The 20947-nt window shown below is 37.8% G+C and overlaps 1 protein-coding gene across 1 annotated transcript in view; it reads right to left on the bottom strand.

Moving 5' to 3' along the window:
* The window catches only part of CERS6 (ceramide synthase 6), a 296631-nt gene that overhangs the window by 141861 nt on the left and 133823 nt on the right, over nt 1–20947 (bottom strand). The window contains exon 4 of the mRNA XM_004577090.2: nt 326–383. Within this exon, the coding sequence (XP_004577147.1) occupies nt 326–383 (58 nt within the window). The remainder of the gene's footprint in view (nt 1–325; nt 384–20947) is intronic.

Below are 20947 nucleotides of genomic sequence, written 5' to 3'. Positions count from 1 at the left end.
CTTTCCAACAAATCATAAAATGAATCATAAAAAAGACAAAATTAAATAATTTAATAAATTGAACTATAACTCACTAATTACTTCCCAAAAAACCTATTAATTATTATTCCTTAAAATATTAGTCACATACAAAAATATGAAAAATGAGGGCTCTTTGAAAAGTTCATGGAAAATATATAGCCATAAAACCATGCCTAAGTTTCAAAAATGTTTTGTACCTAAATAAGGTTATCATTACATTTGATTTTTCATGGATTTCTTGAAGTACTTTTATATAGGTTTTAAATTATCTGTGAAGTACATAAAGTAATTTGACACAGCTTACCTTTTTCAGGAACCGAACTCCATAGGTAAAAACGTAGAGGCAAAATGAAAATCTCCACCTGTAGGAAGTTAAAAAAATTAAATCACATTAAGCTTACAAAAAATTATGCGTCACTAAGCTTACAAAAAAGTTACATTTGTTCTGCTGCTGTCAACCAGGGATTCAGTGTCTGAGGAATTGCCAGCAGAACAAATACACTCACATGCATGGCTTCTAGGAAGTATTTTAGTATTAACAATTACATTTATAATCTAACTTTTTTGTGATTTTTAAGCACTTGTAATTATTTCTCCTGATTCACAACCATTTGTAAATGTGGAAGTCCGAATAATGTGAAGCAACTTTCTCAGATTTACACAGCTAGAAATGCCTGGGCAAGGCACTAAACTCAATCGTGTCTTACTCCCAAGTTCCTATTTCATTCCCTTGCCTCCCAGTTTCACACGCCTACTCATAACACTTCTATAATTTCTAGCTCTTATACTAACCCTAAAACTGTATCTCCACTTTCACAAAGAAAGTGTAAGTTTGAATTTGGTGTGTAAACGATCAACATGGTGTACTTGATGATACTATTTTTACAATACTCATTTTTTTGTTTCCATCCAGTTTTGGATCCAGCTTATGAAGTCCTTGCAAAGTAAGAACTTTGCACAGGTACCTGTAGAAGTTGTTACATGGGAGCTACCAGGAGGTAAAACAGGCTCTTGTTTAGAAATTAAGAATCTAGTGCATGGGTAACATACAGTAATCTAACATTTCCTCAGTTAATTACTCTATTTGCTCATTGCTTCTCTTCTCTTTCCCCAACATGAAACCTTTGTTGATCATCTTTGAAAGAATTTGGTTCAACATTATAAAGGTATGTGAGGTAATTCTGAATTATTTTTCTGGAATGAATAGCTACAGCTCTGTGTAAAAATATAAACATTAATATTAGAATTATGTTGTATTCTCATAAATTGTGAGTCATTATTTATTTGGGAGAGAGAGGGAGAGACAGGAGATCTTCCATCTGCTAGTGACTACTCAGTTGCCTGCAACGACCATGGCTGGGCCAGGCCAAAGCCAGGAGCCTGCTATTCGATGCAGGTCTCCCACTGGGGTGGTGGCGAGGCAATCACTTGAGCTATCCCTCCTGCCTCTGAGGGTACATGTCAACAAGAAGCTGGACTCAGAAGTGGAGCTAGGACTTGAATCCAAGCATACTCAACTGCCTTGCCAAATGCTTGCTTCTTCTGTGTCTTTAATAACTATTCAACACTTTTGAGGATGTATCTAAAGGAACGCGCATAAAATCTAAAAACTCAAATTATTCTTGTAAATGGTTTGCAATCTTATTCCACTCCAAACTACGTTGAGCTGTTGAGTTTTTAATTAGGAGAGCTTTAAAGTTTTATTTTAAATCATGAAAATATTTTATGTTCTTTAATATATGAGTGCCTACATATATATTTACACAAAAGAAACTCTCATTTTACTTTGTATTCAACATTCAATTTCTTGCATTTTTGATGTATGAATCACTGTGTCTTTAAAAGCTGCCTGGAGTTTAGTAAATTGCGCACCAGAATTCATGTTAGAAGTACACCTGGTTATACAGCATACATGAAAACAAAGAAAAGGATGACCAATCAACTTGAGTCTATCAAAAAGCAAACTACTTTATGCAAGGAATATAAGAGTTTCAAGATTAAAAATGAAAAGTGATTTTGGGAAACAATTCAAGATATGTACAAAACTGTCTGAAAAGAACATACAAAAGCTATATTTGAGTAAGAGAAAAAAACAAATGGTAGGTGTATTCAGGGATCTAGATAGGTAAGATGCAACAGGAGACCTAAGTGTTCCTCAGACTTCCAGGAACAGATTCATTCCTGGGACAATTAATTTTTCACTTTGGAATGCTGACTTGGAATTCAACTCAGAACTCAAATTCATGGAAGAGTTTTAAACTTCAGTGTTGAAAATCTACAGCTACCTGGTGGTAAAACTAATTCAAGAAAGAATAATAAAAATTGATGAAGTTGGGCCCACTGTGTTGGCTCAGTGAATAAATCTTCACCTTGCATGTGTTGGGATGTCATCTGTGCACTGGTTTGTGTCCTGGCTTCTCCACTTCCCATCCAGCCCCCTGCATATGGCCTGGGAAATCCGCAGAAGATGATCCAAAGCTTTGGGTCCCTGCACCCATGTGGGAGACCCAGAAGACTGGCTCGAACTTCTGGCTTTGAATCAACTCAGCTCCTGCCATTGCGGCCATTTACGGGGTGAAGCAGTGGTTGAAAGACCTCTCTCTCTATGTCTCTACTTTTCTCTCTAAATCTGCTTCTCTAAAGAACAATAAATACATCTTTTAAAAAATCTAGTGAAGGCATAATAATTCTACAAAATCTTCCAGAAAAACAGATAAATGCAATGTTTTTAAAACTTCATGAAAATGCCATCTTGTAAGTAAGGTTTACTTGTGAGTATCAAATAAAGGAATTAATTTTCAACCCATATCCATCATCATACTGAGAATGTCTTTAGGTTTCTTTCTACTTGGATGTATAAATTCCAGAAGAAAATTTAAAGCTAGGGATAGTTTCATGGGCGTGTGGCTTCTATAATCACACATAGTCACATACTTACCTGCATGCTTTGTTGTCACCATCTTGAAATTCCTTTTTTCTTTTGATATTACATTAAAATTTTTTTCCATGATCAATTTTGTAGGCACAGGGGTTCTCTTTCTTCTCTTTTCCTTTTGCCCTCCAATTTCCCTTCCCACCATTTTCCCCCAAATTGTCATAGTAGTTAGTCTCTTAGTAACAGTTACAAATCTTACTTTCTGTTTTTTAAATGTATCAAGACATGATAGGTATAGGCAAAGGCAGAAAATCTAGTATCATACTATAAAGGTATATGTGATATATGAAGAATGTATATGTATGTGTGTATGTATGTATAATTAATGCTTCATCAATCATCATTGAACAAAGAGACTAGCATTTGATTTTGAATTCAGCCCCAGAAATTCTGTGGCTGATTCTGGCTAAGACACATAGATTCACTTAACTTTGAACGAATCTGTTGATATCTTTTACCTCAGCTCTATCTCAAACATGGGAAAGTAAGTTTATGTGACAATGGCGGCTCAAAGATTTGGTGTCATGAGTGATCAACCAGCATACTTCCTGCATGTTCTTTACTTTTCTAGCCCCTAGAGGCAACTGATTTGGGAATTTTTTAAAATTAAGTGGTTTATAACAACTGCCTTAAATCTAAAACCCTTGATAGTAAGTAGTGATCAGTCAGACTTTATGTTTAACAAATTTTCTATAAATCAGTGGAATGCTACCATCACTCAGCATCTACATGATATTTCTACTAAAATGTCTATCACTGGAGCACTAATGCCTGCATCATTTGAATAACAACTTGTGATGAATATTTAGAAGGCACAAAATATTTGCTGGCAGAAAATTTTCAAGGATTCTACAACATAAAAGAAAGATGCTGTTATTTGTGGAGTATCATACTAGTTAATTCCAGGTAGCAGCCCCTGGTAAAGTCTCCCCCACATTTGACAGACTACCGGTAAAGAAAGAGAATGAAATGAAAGTGCATCTAATCACAAAAAGGCAGATATGATCCCCAATTTATTGCTATAATCAGGAAAACAAAATCTGAATATGGAAAAGTATATTTTAAAATGTCATTAGAGGCAATAAAAAACAATCTGCAGGCCTTGAAGGAAGCAAGGGAATCTTCATCTGCACATTTCCCTTTTTTCACTTTTTGCCATCTTGAACACAAATGCAAAAGTCTGCATCAGTTAAAACCCCAGACAGCTATGGGCCATGACTTAAGGATGCTTTCCCAGGCAGCAGCAAAAATCTCCCACCCCAGATATCCCAGTTAGTGATGCTACTTTAAAAGTCAACTGGAGAGAAGGGGAAGTATTTTTTTTTTCCCACTCTGGCATCATTTAGCTGCAGAAAAGCAGCTTTAGGAACAAGATAATCTGTGAACATGTTGCATGCTGGGAGTTGGAGTTTTTACATAATCCATACAGAAAGTAACAGAGAAGAAGGGACTGGAGAGAGCTGCCTTATACAAAACTCTTCTAGTCTATTAAAAATAGGTGAAAGCCTATACACATCAATCCGTCACAGGATTGAAGATCCATAAGAGGACTAGCAAACCAGAGGACCAGAACTGGGGCCAATACACTCCTGGATCCTCTGCATGAGTAGTTCTAGGTGGACATTTGAAAACTCAGAAATGACAATCACAGCTAAAGGTTAATATGGGTTTACTAAGTAGGACCTTACATAAAGGAAAAAAGTATACTAAAGAGTCATGGAAGCGCAGTCTCTGATAAAATGATTTCCAAGGGAAATCAAAAGTTAATTTTTAGTAAAGTATTTGGCATCATCGATATAATAGCATGAGGCATGAACCCCTTAAAAACCAAAAGTAAAATGCTGTAAATCAATAAAGCATTCCTGGGTATAATAAAGAGCAATTATAGGTAAAATAGGAAGGTATTACATTGATTGTAAAAATGGACTGCATAAAAATCAAATCAAGTCAACACACAAATAAAATGGAAAAGACAACAAAGTATCCAGGTGGTTTCCAATTGTCTCCTTTGTATTTTGAAATGCCAGAAGAAAGGGAGGACTCAAATGAAGAGTGCTATGACAGGCCAAATTGCGTTTTATTTGTCAACAAATCTGAACGATATATATTCAAGGACCATGAAGATATATTATTACTCATAAACTATTAGTAAGGAATTATTTGAGTTTTACAAACCTAAGGATATAAATAAAAATTGAGAATACAAAAAATAATGTTAAAATAAAGGAACTATGGTTAGCAACATAAATAATTGTCCAAAATCTCATTGCTCATTTAAATTCTGTCATTCTTTAAGTGATGGAATCAACCCAAGTGTTGCTCAACTGATGACTGCATAAAGAAATATGGTATAGAGAGAATCAGGATGATGAAATAGGGTAAGAATGTGTTTAAACAGAGAATCATTAGGCAGGGTGAAGCAGAGGACACATTCTAAGAAACAGAAGAAGACAGGCTGAAAGCAGAGGAGCAATTGGACACCAAAGGACACAGGAAACCAGCAGAGACAACAGTGTGCATTTCAGTGACCAAATATCCCAATGGCAGTCAGCATGCAGTGATCTGAGTTCCACCAATGGCCAAAGTTCCACCAGCAACCAGGAGGGAAGTGGAGTTCACTGGGAGCTTAGAAGGTGAACCCAGGCAAACAACTGCCTATCCTGTTCATAGAGCAGAGACAGCAGTATACCTCAAACAGGCAGTGCAGGAACAGCTTGGATTTCACATCCCAGACCTCCTACCCCCTCCCCCGCCCCCGCCTCACAGCAGCATCAGGTGTCATTTTTTGTAGGGAAGCAAGAATCTGTGGGATGGGATGGCACATGTACTAAGCTGGGAGTGAACTCATTTCTAGCTCATTTCTAATTCAGTACAGGTTCCACCTCAAACAGGTCCAAGTACCCCAAGACCTAATGCCCAGCAGATCCAGGACTCCACCAGTAGCATATCAGGTGCCCATTTATACAGGGTGGCAAGGGCTTTGAGACTGGAGGGACAACAGTGAAATGTGCATGTGAGGAGCTGGAAGTGAGTGAATTTGTTTCTAGCTCAGTGCATTACACTCGTTCTCACAGAGAAAATAATACTCAATTTGGCATCCTATGGGTCAAAATAGGTCCGAGTAGCCCTCAGACATAATGGATAGCAGGTTCTGGCAAGATTAGCACCACCAACATCTTAGTTATTTAGGATACCCAGTGTCTTCCTAATACTGGGAGCTGCTTGAACCAGAAGTGGGAGAAAGACTGTACAAACAACAGTGCATGGAATCATAGCAGGACTATGGTAGAAGCCTAACACAAGAACCCACACTGGAAACTCACTGGAGGGGGTGGCACAAGTGACTGCAAAATAAGAAACCTGGTACCAAATACAATCTTTACTATCGAACTGTAGACCCATATGTGACACAGCTTAGAAACCTGCCCTAAAGAAAAAAAAAAAAAAAAAAAGCAAGTCCTAACCACAACCTATGATTAGCTCATTGACATTTCAATTTTAGTTTATATTCAGGACCGGCGGCTATATACCTCAAAATGGCTATAAGGTACCATTCAGCTGTCTCGTGTCTATTTCATTTTAGTATTTAGCCATTTGTTGTGTTGAAGTATAATTTTGCTGATCTTGGCAGATTTTACGATAATCTAGACTGGCTTGTAACTCTAACAAGATATTTGTCGACATTTAAGGTGCAGAACACATTTTTTTTGGGGGGAGGGGTGTGCAGGAAAATCCTCAACACGATGGTGAGGAGTAACTAATCTTTGTGTCCCACCCAGCGAGGCATGAGCCACAATACATGATAATCAAGCTTAAGTGTGTATGTGAAAAAGTCAATTGACCTGTAAAGGAACCTCAATCAGATTCACAGATGACCTCTCATAGGAAACTCTACAGGCCAGAAGAGAATGCAGCAACATATTCCAGATTTTAAGAGGAGCAAACCGTTAGCCCAGGATAATGGACCAGCAAAGCTTTCCTTTGTCTTTGAAAATGAAATGAAATTTCTCCATAGTCAAGCAAAACTCAAAAAACACGCCTCTTCCGGACCTGCCCTACAAATGATGCTTAAAGTTGTTCTTTTGACAGAGAAAAAGAATAGCACCCACCTAAACCAAAGGCAAATGGGAAGAACATCCCAGTAAAATAACAAGAGAAGTCAAATCGAACAATGAACAACCCACTGCTAAAATGGCAGGACCAAATTACTACCCATTCAATTTAACTCTGAATGGATTAAATGAATTAAGCCCATCAATCAAATGTGATAGATTATTAGACTGAATTAAAAAACAAAATGCATTTATTTGTTGCCTACAGAAGACACATTTCACCAACAAAGATGAGCAGAAAGTATATCTTCTGGATTTTTTTTTCATTTCTTCAACAAAGATTTTTTTCCTCATATTAAATTCTTCACTGATTCACAGGTCATACAATAGCATCATTTTCTTCAAGAAGGTTCTTGATTTTCTTTTTCATTTCTTCAGTGACACATTAGTCATTCAATAGCATGTTATTTAACTACATGATATTATAAATTTATTTTTCTTGCTGTTGTTGATTTTGTTTTGTGGCTTTTTGTTTAAGGGGGTGTATAGTATCTGTGTAATGGCAATGATCATAACCAGATGTGAGGATACACTTTAATATGTATTTCTACTTCTAGATGAAAGACACACTCCCGATAAAACTGTTAAATACATCTTACAATAGGATGATGGACTCTCTGCCATTGTCCATGCCCACAATGATGGAATTAAAACTGTTTAGGAAGAACTTTACTATTGTAATAGCATAGTGGAAATTAGTGTGTGGGAGAGGGATTTGGGGGAAGGTGATGAGGGAAATCCCAGAGTCTGTGGAATTACATCATAAAATAACAATAATGTAAATAAAATAAAAAATGAAAAAAGAAATGTGGTATATATAATTGCGAAACACTACTCAGACATACAAAAGTGAAATACTGTCTTTTACAACAAAATAGATACAACTGGAAGCCATTAGGTTTAGTAAATAAACCAGTCCCCAAAAGACAAATAACACATGCTTTCTTTGATATGCAGCAAATAACACAGAACACGAAAAATGTATAGGAATGAAACGAACATTTTGTGACTTGACTGTTTTTAGTCGTTTTATATTCCTACAGAGCTGCAGTCTGTACTTTTTACTTGTTGAATATTATGGTCTACGGTACATTAAAACTGTGATTACAGAGTGGGTTAAAATATGTTTTCCTAAAAATTGAATTAAAGAAAAAAAGAATGGAGGGAAGGGTTTAAGAGACGAAACGGTGGAAGAAGGAAAGTGTAGATATCTTCTTTGAATTGTACCCATGAAATATAAGAAATTTGTTTTACATTATATTAACAAAATTTAAAAAATATACATAGAATACTTAACAATAATTATAAGACAAACCCTTAGATTATATTAAAGCATATAGCAACTGGAAAAGGTTGTCGTTATATTCATTTTCATAAGGAATTTTTAAAAGATATTTCAAATCTTTTTTTTTTAAAGATTTATTCATTTTATTACAGCCAGATATACACAGAGGAGGAGAGACAGAGAGGAAGATCTTCTGTCCGATGATTCACTCCCCAAGTGAGCCGCAACGGGCCGGTGCGCGCCGATCCGAAGCCGGGAACCTGGAACCTCTTCTGGGTCTCCCACGCGGGTGCAGGGTCCCAATGCATTGGGCCGTCCTCAACTGCTTTCCCAGGCCACAAGCAGGGAGCTGGATGGGAAGTGGAGCTGCTGGGATTAGAACCGGCGCCCATATGGGATTCTGGGGCTTTCAAGGCGAGGACTTTAGCCGCTAGGCCATGCCGCTGGGCCCTATTTCAAATCTTTAAAGGAAGATTCTTAACAGTATTTCTCTAGTTATCAAAAGAAGTGTCTTTCAAAGATTCCTCATAACAATTTGAACACAGCTTTGGTTAAAATGGTAAATTGAACACTTAAATTTACTTTCATGCCTTTTAGAATCTTCCCCTGAACTAGTGGAGGAGGAATCTTGCTAAGTAAACATACCCTCCCATGGACCCAGAAAACAGCATCAGGAACAGGCTCCTACTTTGGGGACTGGAGATCAAAAGAGACAACAGCACCCGGAGATGAATACTAGGCTTCCCAGAGTGTTAAGGGTGCTTGAAAGGACTGCTGAGTCTCAGAAACACTCCACTTCACAAAGTCGGAACCCCTGGGAACACAGGCCTAATTCTTGTCCAACACCACATAACTGGCAAGTGACAGAACCAGGACAGGAACCTCATGTTGATTCTAAAATCCTCTCTCCGATTCTGTAGAATTAAACCACATTACTTTGCCTAGCGAAGGCAATGTGTTCTGCAACATTGGTTTGGACATGGAGACCTTTTGTACCCTAAACATTATAAAACCTAAACATTAGAATAGGAAGCCAACAAACAAACATCACCCACAGAAACTGGTTTATTGTTCTTATGCAACAAGGCAGAATGGGGCTTTCTGTTTTAATCAAGACTAAGCAATTGTGCCATAAAAGCAAGGAATCAGAGAATGGAGGTGGGGTGTCTGACTGGCAAGTGTCACCCCCATGCCACTGGGACCCTAAGCTTTGAGGGAGGCAGAGGCAGGAGAAAATAAGAGTAGCTCCCTGCACTCAACTCAGCAAGGCATCTGAGGACAAGCACAGCAGGTCTACAGGAGTCTTTTTTTTTTTTTATTGTTAATTATTTTGCATTATGTGACAGTTTCATAGGCTCTGGGTATCCCCCCCTCCCTCCCCCTCCCTCCCCCTCCCTCCCCCTCCCTCCCCCTCCCCTCCCCCCGGTGGATTCCTCCACCTTGATGCAGCATTACAGTTCAAATTCAATCAAGATTCTTTCATTGCAAACATATACCAAGCATAGAGTCCAGCTACTTATTGTCCAGATTGGTTGAACAGTTTCTTGGGGAGACCTTTTCTGGTCTGAAGTTTGAGCTGGCAGAATATCATCACAGTCAATTAAGAGTCCCAATATAACATCAACAGCAATTTGCAATGTTATGGAGTTGACATGGTTTTGAGTAACCAGTGCATTAAAAAGAAAATAAATAAATAAATAAATAAATAAATAAATAAATAAATAAAAAGGAAAACAAGTCCTAGCCACAACCTATGATTAGCTCATTGACATTTCAATTTAGTTCATATGTAGGACCGGCTGCTCTATACCTTAAAATGGCCATAAGGCACCATTCAGCTGTTTCGTGTCCATTTCATCTTAGTATTTAGCCAGTTGTTGTGTTGAAGTAAAATTTTGCTGATCTTGGCAGGTTGAGGATTTTCCTGCACACTCCACCCCCCCCAAAAAAAAATGTTCTGCACCTAAAATGTTGACATATATCTTGTTAGAGTTACAAGCCAGTTTGGATTATCCTAAAATCTACAGGAGTCTTTTTGTTTAGAACACACCACAGGCTTTTCTCAGCACTCTACCAACTGGAAGTCATTTAGTGAAACTCTTCTGCATGACAAAGTAGGCCAGCCCTTCCTTCCTTCCTTCCTTCCTGCCTTTCTTCCTGCCTTCTTCCTTCCTTCCTTCTTTCTTTCGAGAAAACAAGCACAGAGTGGTAACATAACCTGCTCAAGGCCACGAAGCTAAGAGCAAACATCGGTACCAGCAGGCAAGCACTCAGGTTCAGCTGCTAAGTCCTGCTGCCTCTTCCTGATTTTACATACCTGAACACAGTGAAGTCTGTGTATTCACTTAGAGTTTCCAGCCTGATGGACACCAATGGGCACTACAGAATGAGAAGAGTTCCTCCCCTGATGGACATGTTGTTGGCAATTTCCGGTACAAGCAAGGACTGTATTTGTGCTTCTTGTCAAAACCACGATAGCCAAGTAACATGGAGCTTGTAAGCTGTATTCGTGGGCAATTCTCTCACCTCTCTACCTGCTATTACACTACTCCTGCTCCTTCAGGACTTATGTCAAATGCAAGTTGTTCTATGAAGCCACCTCTCTGGATGGTGGCACAGAGAAAGCACTGCAATACTCAGAGGCTATTTCTTTAGCACCTTTCCTCAACCTGGGTCACAAACAAGTCAGACTTGTTTGTGAATTCCAAGTGGGAGCTTCATGTTTCTGATGGTATAAATCAGGAAGAACAGAGTCTTCATTGACATCCAAATTTTTATTAAGGGTGTAGATGTTCCCATTATTTATTTGTGTTTTTTAAAAAAATATTGTTAGGGCAGAGTCTCTCTCTCTCTCTCTCTCTCTCACACACACACACACACACACAGTAGGGAAATGAATTAAGAGATCTTTCACCTGTTGGTTCAGTTTTCAAGTGCCTTCAACAGTTAGGGATAGCCCAGGCAAAACCCAGAAGCCAGTACTCAATATGGGTTTCTTACATGCATGGTAGGGACCTCAGTACATGAGCCATCACCTGTCATCTCCTAGGGTGTACATTAGCATGAAGTTGGAATCAGAAGCAGAGCCGGGACTCAAATCCCAACACCTCAGTATCATTTGCAGAAGCCCCAGATGGTGTCCTTAACCTCTATGCCAATGCCTACCCCTACTCTTATTTTAACCAAAAGAGACCTTTGTAAGGTTATCTATTATTTTGAGGAAGTGAATGCATATGAAAAAAGAAGAATAGAGATATCGCAAGTTTTATCAATTCAGTTTTTAGATGATTAATTTAGAAATTTGGAACCAAAGACAGTCAATTCCAGAATGCTCTAGATAATTAAAAAACACTTACTATATACAAATGTAAGATACACTTTTTGAAGCACAGGTATTTAGTATATGGTTCTATTCTTTAAAATATCTATTTATTTGAAAGGTAGAGTAACGAGACTGGGAAGAATATGAAAGATAGAGATCTTCTATCTGCTACTTTCTTCCCCAACTGCCCACAACAACCCAGGCTAGGTCAGGAAGAAGCTAGGAGCCTGGGAAAACTATATCACTCACTAGGGTGGGAGGAACCCGAGTAACTTGCGATGTGATGCTCCCAGGTGCACTAACTAGAGGCTGGACTGGAAGCAGAGGAAGGAATTAAACCTTGGGCACTCTATCATGTGATGTGAGCATTCCAAGTGGTAATTTAATCCATCATGCCACAAGACCTACCCAGCAAATGGTTCCTTTAATTTCAAATTAAATTTGAGACATTTCTGATTTCAGCTCTTCCATCATATAATAAAAACCAAACATACATTTCTTATCAAACAGATGAAGACAAATTAAGTAAGGCTAATATTTTTGGCATTTTTTCCATAAAACTATTTTAATATGTAATTCTAAACATGTTATAAATGAAGTAAAATTCAACAAATGTGTAGAATACACTTAGAAACAAATTAGCATTGGGGGTTTGTGTTTGTTAATCTGAGAATAGGCTTATCCATTTTATCTCTAAAAAAATCAGTTCATTTTGTTGACATTTTGTATTATTTGCTTAAATTCCATTTTCTTTCTCTGAGCCCTACCATTTGTAACCCGTTAATTTTCCATCTACTTTCCTTTTGCTCTTCTAAGTTCTTGAGTTGCACTGTTAGATAGTTTATGTGAAATGTTTTCTTTTCTAAATACACACACTCCTGGCTATAAACTTTTCTTTGAATACTGCTTTCCTTGTATTCCATTTAGATATTTTATATTTTCACATGTTTCAAGAAGCTTTAAGATTTTCTTTTTACTTTCTCCAATTATCCACTGGTTGTATTTACCATGTTGTTCAAATTTTCATTTAATGAAAATTGTTCCGTTGTTCTTGCTGGTTCATAGTTTTGTTCCTTTGTTTTCTGAGAAGACACAATGTATAACTGTAATTTTAAAAAATGTACTGATTCTTAATTTGACCTAATATAAGGTTTAGCCTAGAAAATGTTCCATATGCAGATGAGAAAAGTGTGTATTCTGTATCTTCAATGACGGCGGTGTCTTTCAGTACCACAATTAATCTAGTCTGCAGCAGTTTGTGGAGGCAGTAGGATGAATTTGAAGTGGGCATGAGCTTTCAAAAGCGTGAGTTTAAAGTCCCCACATCAGGTGTCATACTAAGTTTTGTGACATCATGGGCCCCATTCTTGGTGTTTTGGAGCACAAGAGGCTGTCTCCCCTATCCTGTCAAAGAAACAGGAGTGGCATTAGAGCCTGTAGTACTAGTAACGTTATGTGGTGTAGATGGGGCCTTCCCAAGGTTCTTCTGAGGAGGCATGGTTGATGGTTGAACTTGGAGATGCGAAGCTGTCTTTCTCTAACCCCAAAGCATGAATATAGGTTATTTTGAGGATTGTGCACTGGCTGATGTGGACCTTCCCTTGGTTCCACAGGGTGAGCTACAGTAACCCTGACAAATAGTTCCAGTTATGCAGCTGTAGAACAGGAAGGATACATTATCCAGGCTCCATTGGAAAAGCATAGGTTCTCCCAGAGATTGTGCACTGGCAACCATGGGCCTGCAACATTCAACTGGGTATAGAGGCTTCCATCGGTCCCATTGGGTAAGTGCAGGTGTTCATAGGACTTACACAGACAGCAGGGGCTCACATTTCACACTAAATTAATCCAGGATTACACTCATTAATATAAAAAAGCCAGAAAAACCTGTTCTCAACCGGTGAACCTCTGAGTCCCACATCTCTGGATCTGCATATGTTGAAGCTAACATCCAGAGTCACCAGAGTTCCCCCGATGCAACCTGGTGAGACCCTATTTGCTTTAAGATCTTAATCTCACTTGCATCAATTTCCACTGAAAGCTCTGCTGTTGTATCCTTCAACTGATCTGGGTGCAGCACAGTCTGGCATCCACTGAGCAGAAACATGGAATTGTGTTAACTGATCCAACTGAAATGTCTTCAGGGTTGGCTATTGTTCCTGCCATTAATTTTCACTTATTTTCTTCAAGTGTTTCCTTGTACATGGCTGTGGATGGTCTGCCACTGTGAGCTTCCTCTTCAACATCATGTAGTGCCTCCCTAAACTGAGTTCTCCATTTGCAAACTGTTGATCTCACTGGAACATGTTACCATAAACTCTTCATGACGCACCAGTGATTTCACCATTCTTCCACACATGCTGGATCATAAATATGGTGTTTGTTCTCACTTCAGTTTTAGCATAGCTCATATTGCTCTGACAGAGGCTCTTTTCAAATCAATGGACTTTTCTTTGAAATATTTCAAACTAGATTTTGTTCAAATCTGATCATTATAAATTAGTACAAACTCATGTTTCTGTAATTCTTTTTAAATCCATGCTATATTTCCATAACATACACTTGCCTGTAGGTCTTCGAAGACTCACTATATTTTAAAGTGACAAAAATAAATATGAAGTCTTGGTTAATGCACCATCTCAGAACTTTACAAAAAAAAGTTAACATGCCTCTTCGGTCAATAGTCACTTCAAGCTGTTACTGGGACATTGGCTTTATTACTTGAGCAAAATGGAGATGTTCATCAAACAGAGAAAGTAAATTGACTCTAATTTTAAAAAACAGCCCACATATCTTAAAAAGTGAAATTAAAAAAGACACCTTCTCAGGAACTCCAATATAAATCTAAATTCCCTACATAGCTTTTTAATTTTCATTAATCTGAAGTAATTCAATAGCCGGGGGAAACATATCAGCAATCCCACAGTCTGTTTTTACGGACTAGTTCTAGTCTCTAGGCAAACATTTCCTAAAATTACTTTTATAACCATCAAAATAGAATGTGCAATTTCAAAGACTTTTCCTCATTTGCTTAAGTCTCAGCTGTTTTTCTTTCTGAGAAGCAACAGAAATCAATGCAGTCACTGAGTTCAGGCCAAGCATGAACTTGATTTTCAACACAAAAATATTAATTAATTATTGGTTCAAAATATATTCAATAAAGTGACAATTTGAAAAAATAATAAATCTTTCATCTATATACTAAAAATAAGAAATATGGATATTGAATTTGGGATAGGCATCACTTCTTTTAAGATTTATTTCATTTTATTGGAAAGACAGGTATACAGAGAGAAGTAGAGAGAGAGAAAGATCTTCTGTCTACTGGTTCATTCTCTATGTGACCACAACAACCGGGGCTGAGCTGACATGAAGCCAGGATCTAGAACTTTCTTCTAGGTCTCTCATGTGGGTGCAGAGTCCCAAGGCTTTGGGGCATCCTCTCCTGCTTTCCCAAGCCACATACAGGGAACTGAGTGGGAAGTGGAGCGGTTTGGACACAAACCAGTGCCCATATGGGATCCTGGCAAAGTGGGGATTTAGCCACTAGGCCATTGTACCAAACCCAGACATAACTTTGGAAATGTTTCTCTTCCTACGCAGATCCCAAGTATATGCATGACATTAATACAAAATGTAGAAGCAGAGGAAAAGTAGTTGGTCATTTTAAGAGATGATAGTCATATGGTGATCTAAGATAGTGTTACCAAATAGTAAGTCGCACCAGTTCAGATGCCAGTATTCCTAATGCCCACATTGTTTTAATACACTCAGCCAACCCATGTCTCAGAATGTCCTCGACAATGGCCCTCTTCTGTCCCTGTGTTCATAACCTTTCCTTCACTGGGTAAAGCTAGCCACATGTTGCAATAGGATCATCTCTTTGGAGTTAGTAGTCGAATTTTATTCATTTTCCATCACATGTTGATGCCCCTTGCTTTTCTTTTTGTAAATCGTAGCTAGACTCTGAATTTTCTTCCTTATACAGTTTTTCATGATGATTCTGTAGTCTTCCCTTACCAAAGACAAAGTGTGCATCCCCATAAGATACTGTTCTAACATTAAAAGAACATACATTGCATGTACCCCTCAAAGGATCAACAACTAAAGTGTTTGTTTTCAGCTCTCAGTCAAAGATCTGTGATTTAAAAATTGTCTAGCCAGGCCTAGCTCTTGGAAGGTCATGTTCACACAGTTTGAATTGGAATATTATAGCTGCACCAACATAGTCCACAATGTCGAGCAGTTCCTCTGTTTTATCTTCCCATCTGCAAAATGAAGATAACATCTATTTCTAAAGGTTAAAGTGAGAAGTTAGGCAATCCTTGTAAAACTGCTGGAGTAACTGGAAAGATGGCAAATGTTCAATAAGTTATAAGCATTTTTATGTAACTGATAGAAAACATGCACCCAGTAAATGATTCCTGAATAAAGTTTTATGATTAACTCTAAAGGGAAGAATCAAAGGCTAAGCAGACTCTCCAACTAGAATACAGCTCTACAGCTGGCATTTCGCATTCAGCTGGGAGATGATACAAGTATAAAGGAAGTTTTCATTTCTTTACAGCTGTTAAACAGTAGGTCATGAAAATGAAAGACTCAGTTGCATTTTTATGTGTCCATATTTGGCTGACTTACATTCCCCTTGTTTGCAGTTTTAAAGTTATATAATGTTTAAGGTTAAAAATCATTTGAAATTGGTACTACACCAAATCTGAACATTTTACAAGTAGCTTCAGAAATGTTCAGAGTAAAATTTAGTAGGTCTGGGAAGTACAGTAGGGTATCTCCAAGATGATGCAGCATTATAAATATAAGACAGAATATATGGATAACTTGACAACTGAACGAGGTACAGACTAGCAAAACGAGAATGTAAACAATGGGATTTTCATAAGCAAAAATGCATACCCCTTTTTCTAATAATCTGATTAAATGTGACTCACTCCTCAGAAAATATCCTCACCGCAAAAATGCAGGATTCAAATAAAATCACCGCTATTTGTAAATATACTAACAAACAGCTGTCTTCACTAAGGAAGACACAGTCCAGATTTGCTAAATACCAAGACAAATTACAAGGTGCTGAAATATAAATGAGTAAGTCATGATCCCTCCCTCAAGGGGCCGGAAGTCGACAGAGCCACTTCCTGATGGACCACAGCTGCATGTCCAAGAAGGCCTTAAGTCATGAACTACATCAGTTACATCCTGTGCCTGCAGCAGTCCCAGCTTGTGTGCCACCATCTGAACAGTAAGCTCTATCTCACTAAGGAAACAGCCTGGAGAGTTTAGTGTTTCCAAGTGAGACCTGGAAATCTTGTCAAGATGGAGACAGTGCTCCTATCCCAGCATACAGAGAACCTAAGAGAAAGTTCCAGTGAACTAACTAGTGTCTTTCCCATGTGTGTCATCTGAGGCCTTTGGCATTAACATAGAGCCAAGAGAAAGGGACAGTGCATCAGTGGTGCCCAACACGACAGGAAAAGGTGCCATCAACGAGAGTATGCAGATCCCTGGCTCCATGCTATAAAACATGAAAACCTTTCGAAGGGGTGATCCCATCACCAGCCATACCACTGGCTCATCAGAAGAGTTCCAAAGCTAACACAGATCTCAATTTAGAAATATAACAATTAAAATGAAGAAAATATTGAAACAATTCCATGTTGATTCATTCACTGCCCTTCAAAATACACCATAAAGAAAACAAAAGGCAAGACACAATGAGGAAATGTCTATAAGTCATAAATCTGATAAAGAAGTTCTATTAAGAGTACATAAAGAAAAAATACCACAAAGAACTCTTCATAGTCAAAACTAAGAAAAAGGTCTAAGTAGATATTTCTCCAAAGGAAATACTTGTTCCAAGTGAATGATCTTTCTGATGTGTTGTTGGATTCAATTAATTAGTTTTGGTTGAGGATTTTGCAACTTATGTTCATCACAGATGCTGGTCTATAGTTTTATTTCTTGTATCTTTTTCTTGGTTTTGGAATTCAGGTGATACTAACCTCAAAGAAGTAATTTTGGAGATCAACATCTCAATCTCTTTCTTTTTCATTTCCTCACAGTGAAACCTTTTCTAATACATATTTTTCTGGCAATATAGGTTTAAGCATTTGCAAAGTTATGTCTTTGAATAATATATCCACTCCATCAGCCAAAACATGCAGCAAAAATTTTTCTTAGAGGGATTAAAATCAAGCATATCTTAATTAAGACTGGCTCCAACGAATGCAAAAATAATTCAGCCTTTGTTTTGATAGGCTAAACATGGTGCCATAAATAAAGTTTCATTTCCAACAAGTTTTGTTTTTAATTTTTCCTATCAAGCCATATCTAGTAAGTTCTCCATAATCCAATTGCACTATTAAACTAAAAAGGTTGTCTGTTGATCTGACGCTGTAGAAGAATAAAATGCTTAGATTAAGATTTACTGACAGATTTAGCTACAGACCATGCTTTAAAAGAACATCAGCCCTCAAGCCAGTCTCACTTGCCTACCCACCATTCCTTAAACACCTGGCCCCATTGTGGGCTTCTACTGTTTTAATCTCTTAATGTTGTTCTTTGACTGGTAGGTCAACAACTGTAGCATAGCTTTCCTTTGAAAGGCATTGCATCATGGCAACTACAATTATAATAAGATTTCCCATGGTCAGCTGTGAGAGTACAGCCCTTCCTGACACTGAACTGTACCTCTGATCCAAAGCTTCAAAAGTTCATGGAATGTTTACTACATGGGCAGCTGCCACACAAAAGGGTTTCAGTGAAAGCTGCCAACAAGTGCAAATACCAAAATCTCTCTAATATCAAGGACTTATTTAGCTTAATCATTCTTTGGTTATTTTTGTTTCAGAATTAAGGTCTAGATGCTGATACAGCTACATGCCTAACAATAATAATTCCTCATATGTATTCTTCATAAAGGTTACATTTATTCCTTGAGGTACCAAACAGATCTTTCAAATTTCTAACTTACTCAGTAAACACAGGTATCCATCTAAATCATGTAGGGTGATTCACTAAGTCTGAAGCAGAGGGAAATGTTCAAATACAGAGGGAGTGTCTGATTGGTCCCCACCCTCGACAAGCCCTTGGAGTACACTCTACTTTCCTTTTCTCAAAATGATAAGATGCTTGGCAAAAACACTATCGGGACATTCAAAGCACAAATCCACAGAGCAGCAGGTGAGTAATAAATGAGTCAGGAACTCTCCCTCTGTTTCTCCTTTGATACAATGGAAGATTATTGTCTGGCTCACCACCCAGGAATGCTCCAATGGAGGAATGTGAGATTTCCCAATCACCTTTAAAGTCTAGAGAGGTAGATAATTCACACTTCTCATAAAATGGAAATTTGTGGAAAAAATCAGCTGAAACCTATTTCATGTATTTGGAGCCTGCTCAATGCCCCAAAGAATTCCTCTGAAATACGGCATTAGGGGAAATGTTTTTTGAATGATGGCCTGTTTAAGACAGAGAAGACTGGGCTGGAAGTAAAATACTGTCTAAATCTCATAGGGTGATTATCACAGTTTTACTTCAAACTTTATTCCTTTATGTATTCACAAAAAACTCAATTTTCAACTTTACTAGATCATATGTTCTGTGTCCTTGATGTCGACTCCCGGGATTAATTAAATTGACTTGTATCCATTGACCACATTGCTTTCTGTTTCCTGCTCTCTACCTAATTCTAGATGCTTAACAATGTTCTTTGACTATGTAAAACCCCATACACATAGGGAGGTTGATTTTAGTGACTTTTCTGATTTATTAAAACTATCAAGACTTGGATTGAACTAAAGCTTTTGCTTCTAGCAAGGGGTCAATATCATTTTGGTTCATGTATTCAATGAAGACTCTGAAATACTATAGAATGAAGTCCTGTTGCAGGCAGATAATAAGTGCATTTTAGTTTTACTCAAGAATATATATATTTTAAACAGTTCTATGATCCTTAATTTCTGTTAACTTGTTTTAAAAAGATGTATATGTTGCAAATAACTGCAATAGAAAGAGAGGGACTGAGAGAATTAGAAGGTGAAGGGCAAGTAGCTTTTATCCCCTGGTTCACACCCAAATGTGATTGAAACCAGGAGCATGGAGCTCCATGAGGGTCTCTCACATGGGTGATAGGAACCCAAGAATTCAGCCATCTTCTACTGCCTTCCTAGGAGCATTAGCAGTTAGCTATACTGGATGTAGAGCAGCATAACTGAAACTGGCACTTTGACATTGGGTGGCAAGGGAAGGGACTATATGCTGTGCCACAACACTGGCTTCTGTTAAACTGATTTTTTGAAATTTATTATTCTTAGTCTTTATTTGGAAGGCAGAAAGACAGAGGCACACACAAAAAGAGGAAAAAGAACAGAGATCTTTAATCCAGTAGTTTATTCCCCAAATGTCTACAATAGACAGAGATGGACCATGCCAATGCCAGCGGCTTGGAACTTAACCCAGATCTCCCACATGTGTGGCAGGAACCAAAGTACTTGAGCCGTAATTTGCTGCCTCTTGAGTATATATTTGCAGGAAGCTGGATGGGAAACAGGTGGGACTTGAACCCAGGCATTCAATATACAATTTAGTAACACAAGAGGTGTCTTAATCAGGGTTAAATGCCTGCCCAAGTTGATTTTTGATATATCAGTCTTTTTGCAAAAGACTGAAAAATCAATTCCTGTTTGAGCTATCTGTTGCTTATGCTGTACAAAATCCTTGCTATATTCTCACCCTTACTACAAAATATGTGCATAGGATAGTGACTGTCTCCCAGAATGTTGTACAAACCAGCATACTTGACTTGGAATTTCATTTAAGGTATTTATGACTAGTTTATAAGGGAATTAAATTTTACTTCATCTCTTTGACTTCTCTGGAACTTACTTTAAAATGTTTTGTTTCCATATTTTCAGGTGCACACTCACATCTAACTATTAGACCTAGAATTCAAATTTATTTTTACAAGTACCAAAATGAGGCCATGAAATCAGTGTGCAAATAATAAGCTTCAATTTTCTCCTCTATTAAATGAGATGACTAGACTATGGGAGTTGTAGTGCTAGGAAATTATTTAAACAAAATTTGCCATTGGTCTTCATCCTTGGAAAGTACAAGGTTTACAAGCAACCATCATATGAACACCCTATACTTCAATAAATGCAAATCAACCTTGATTTAAACCATGAGTTAACTTCAAGAGAAGAAAGGGATCTGTCATTCTCAGAGCTACAAAGTAATGGGGCTGGTTAAAAACTGTT

This window comes from Ochotona princeps, chromosome 5, assembly GCF_030435755.1.
Source record: "Ochotona princeps isolate mOchPri1 chromosome 5, mOchPri1.hap1, whole genome shotgun sequence".
Classification (NCBI taxonomy): Eukaryota; Metazoa; Chordata; class Mammalia; order Lagomorpha; family Ochotonidae; genus Ochotona; species Ochotona princeps.
This window is presented reverse-complemented; position numbering and strand designations above follow the sequence as displayed.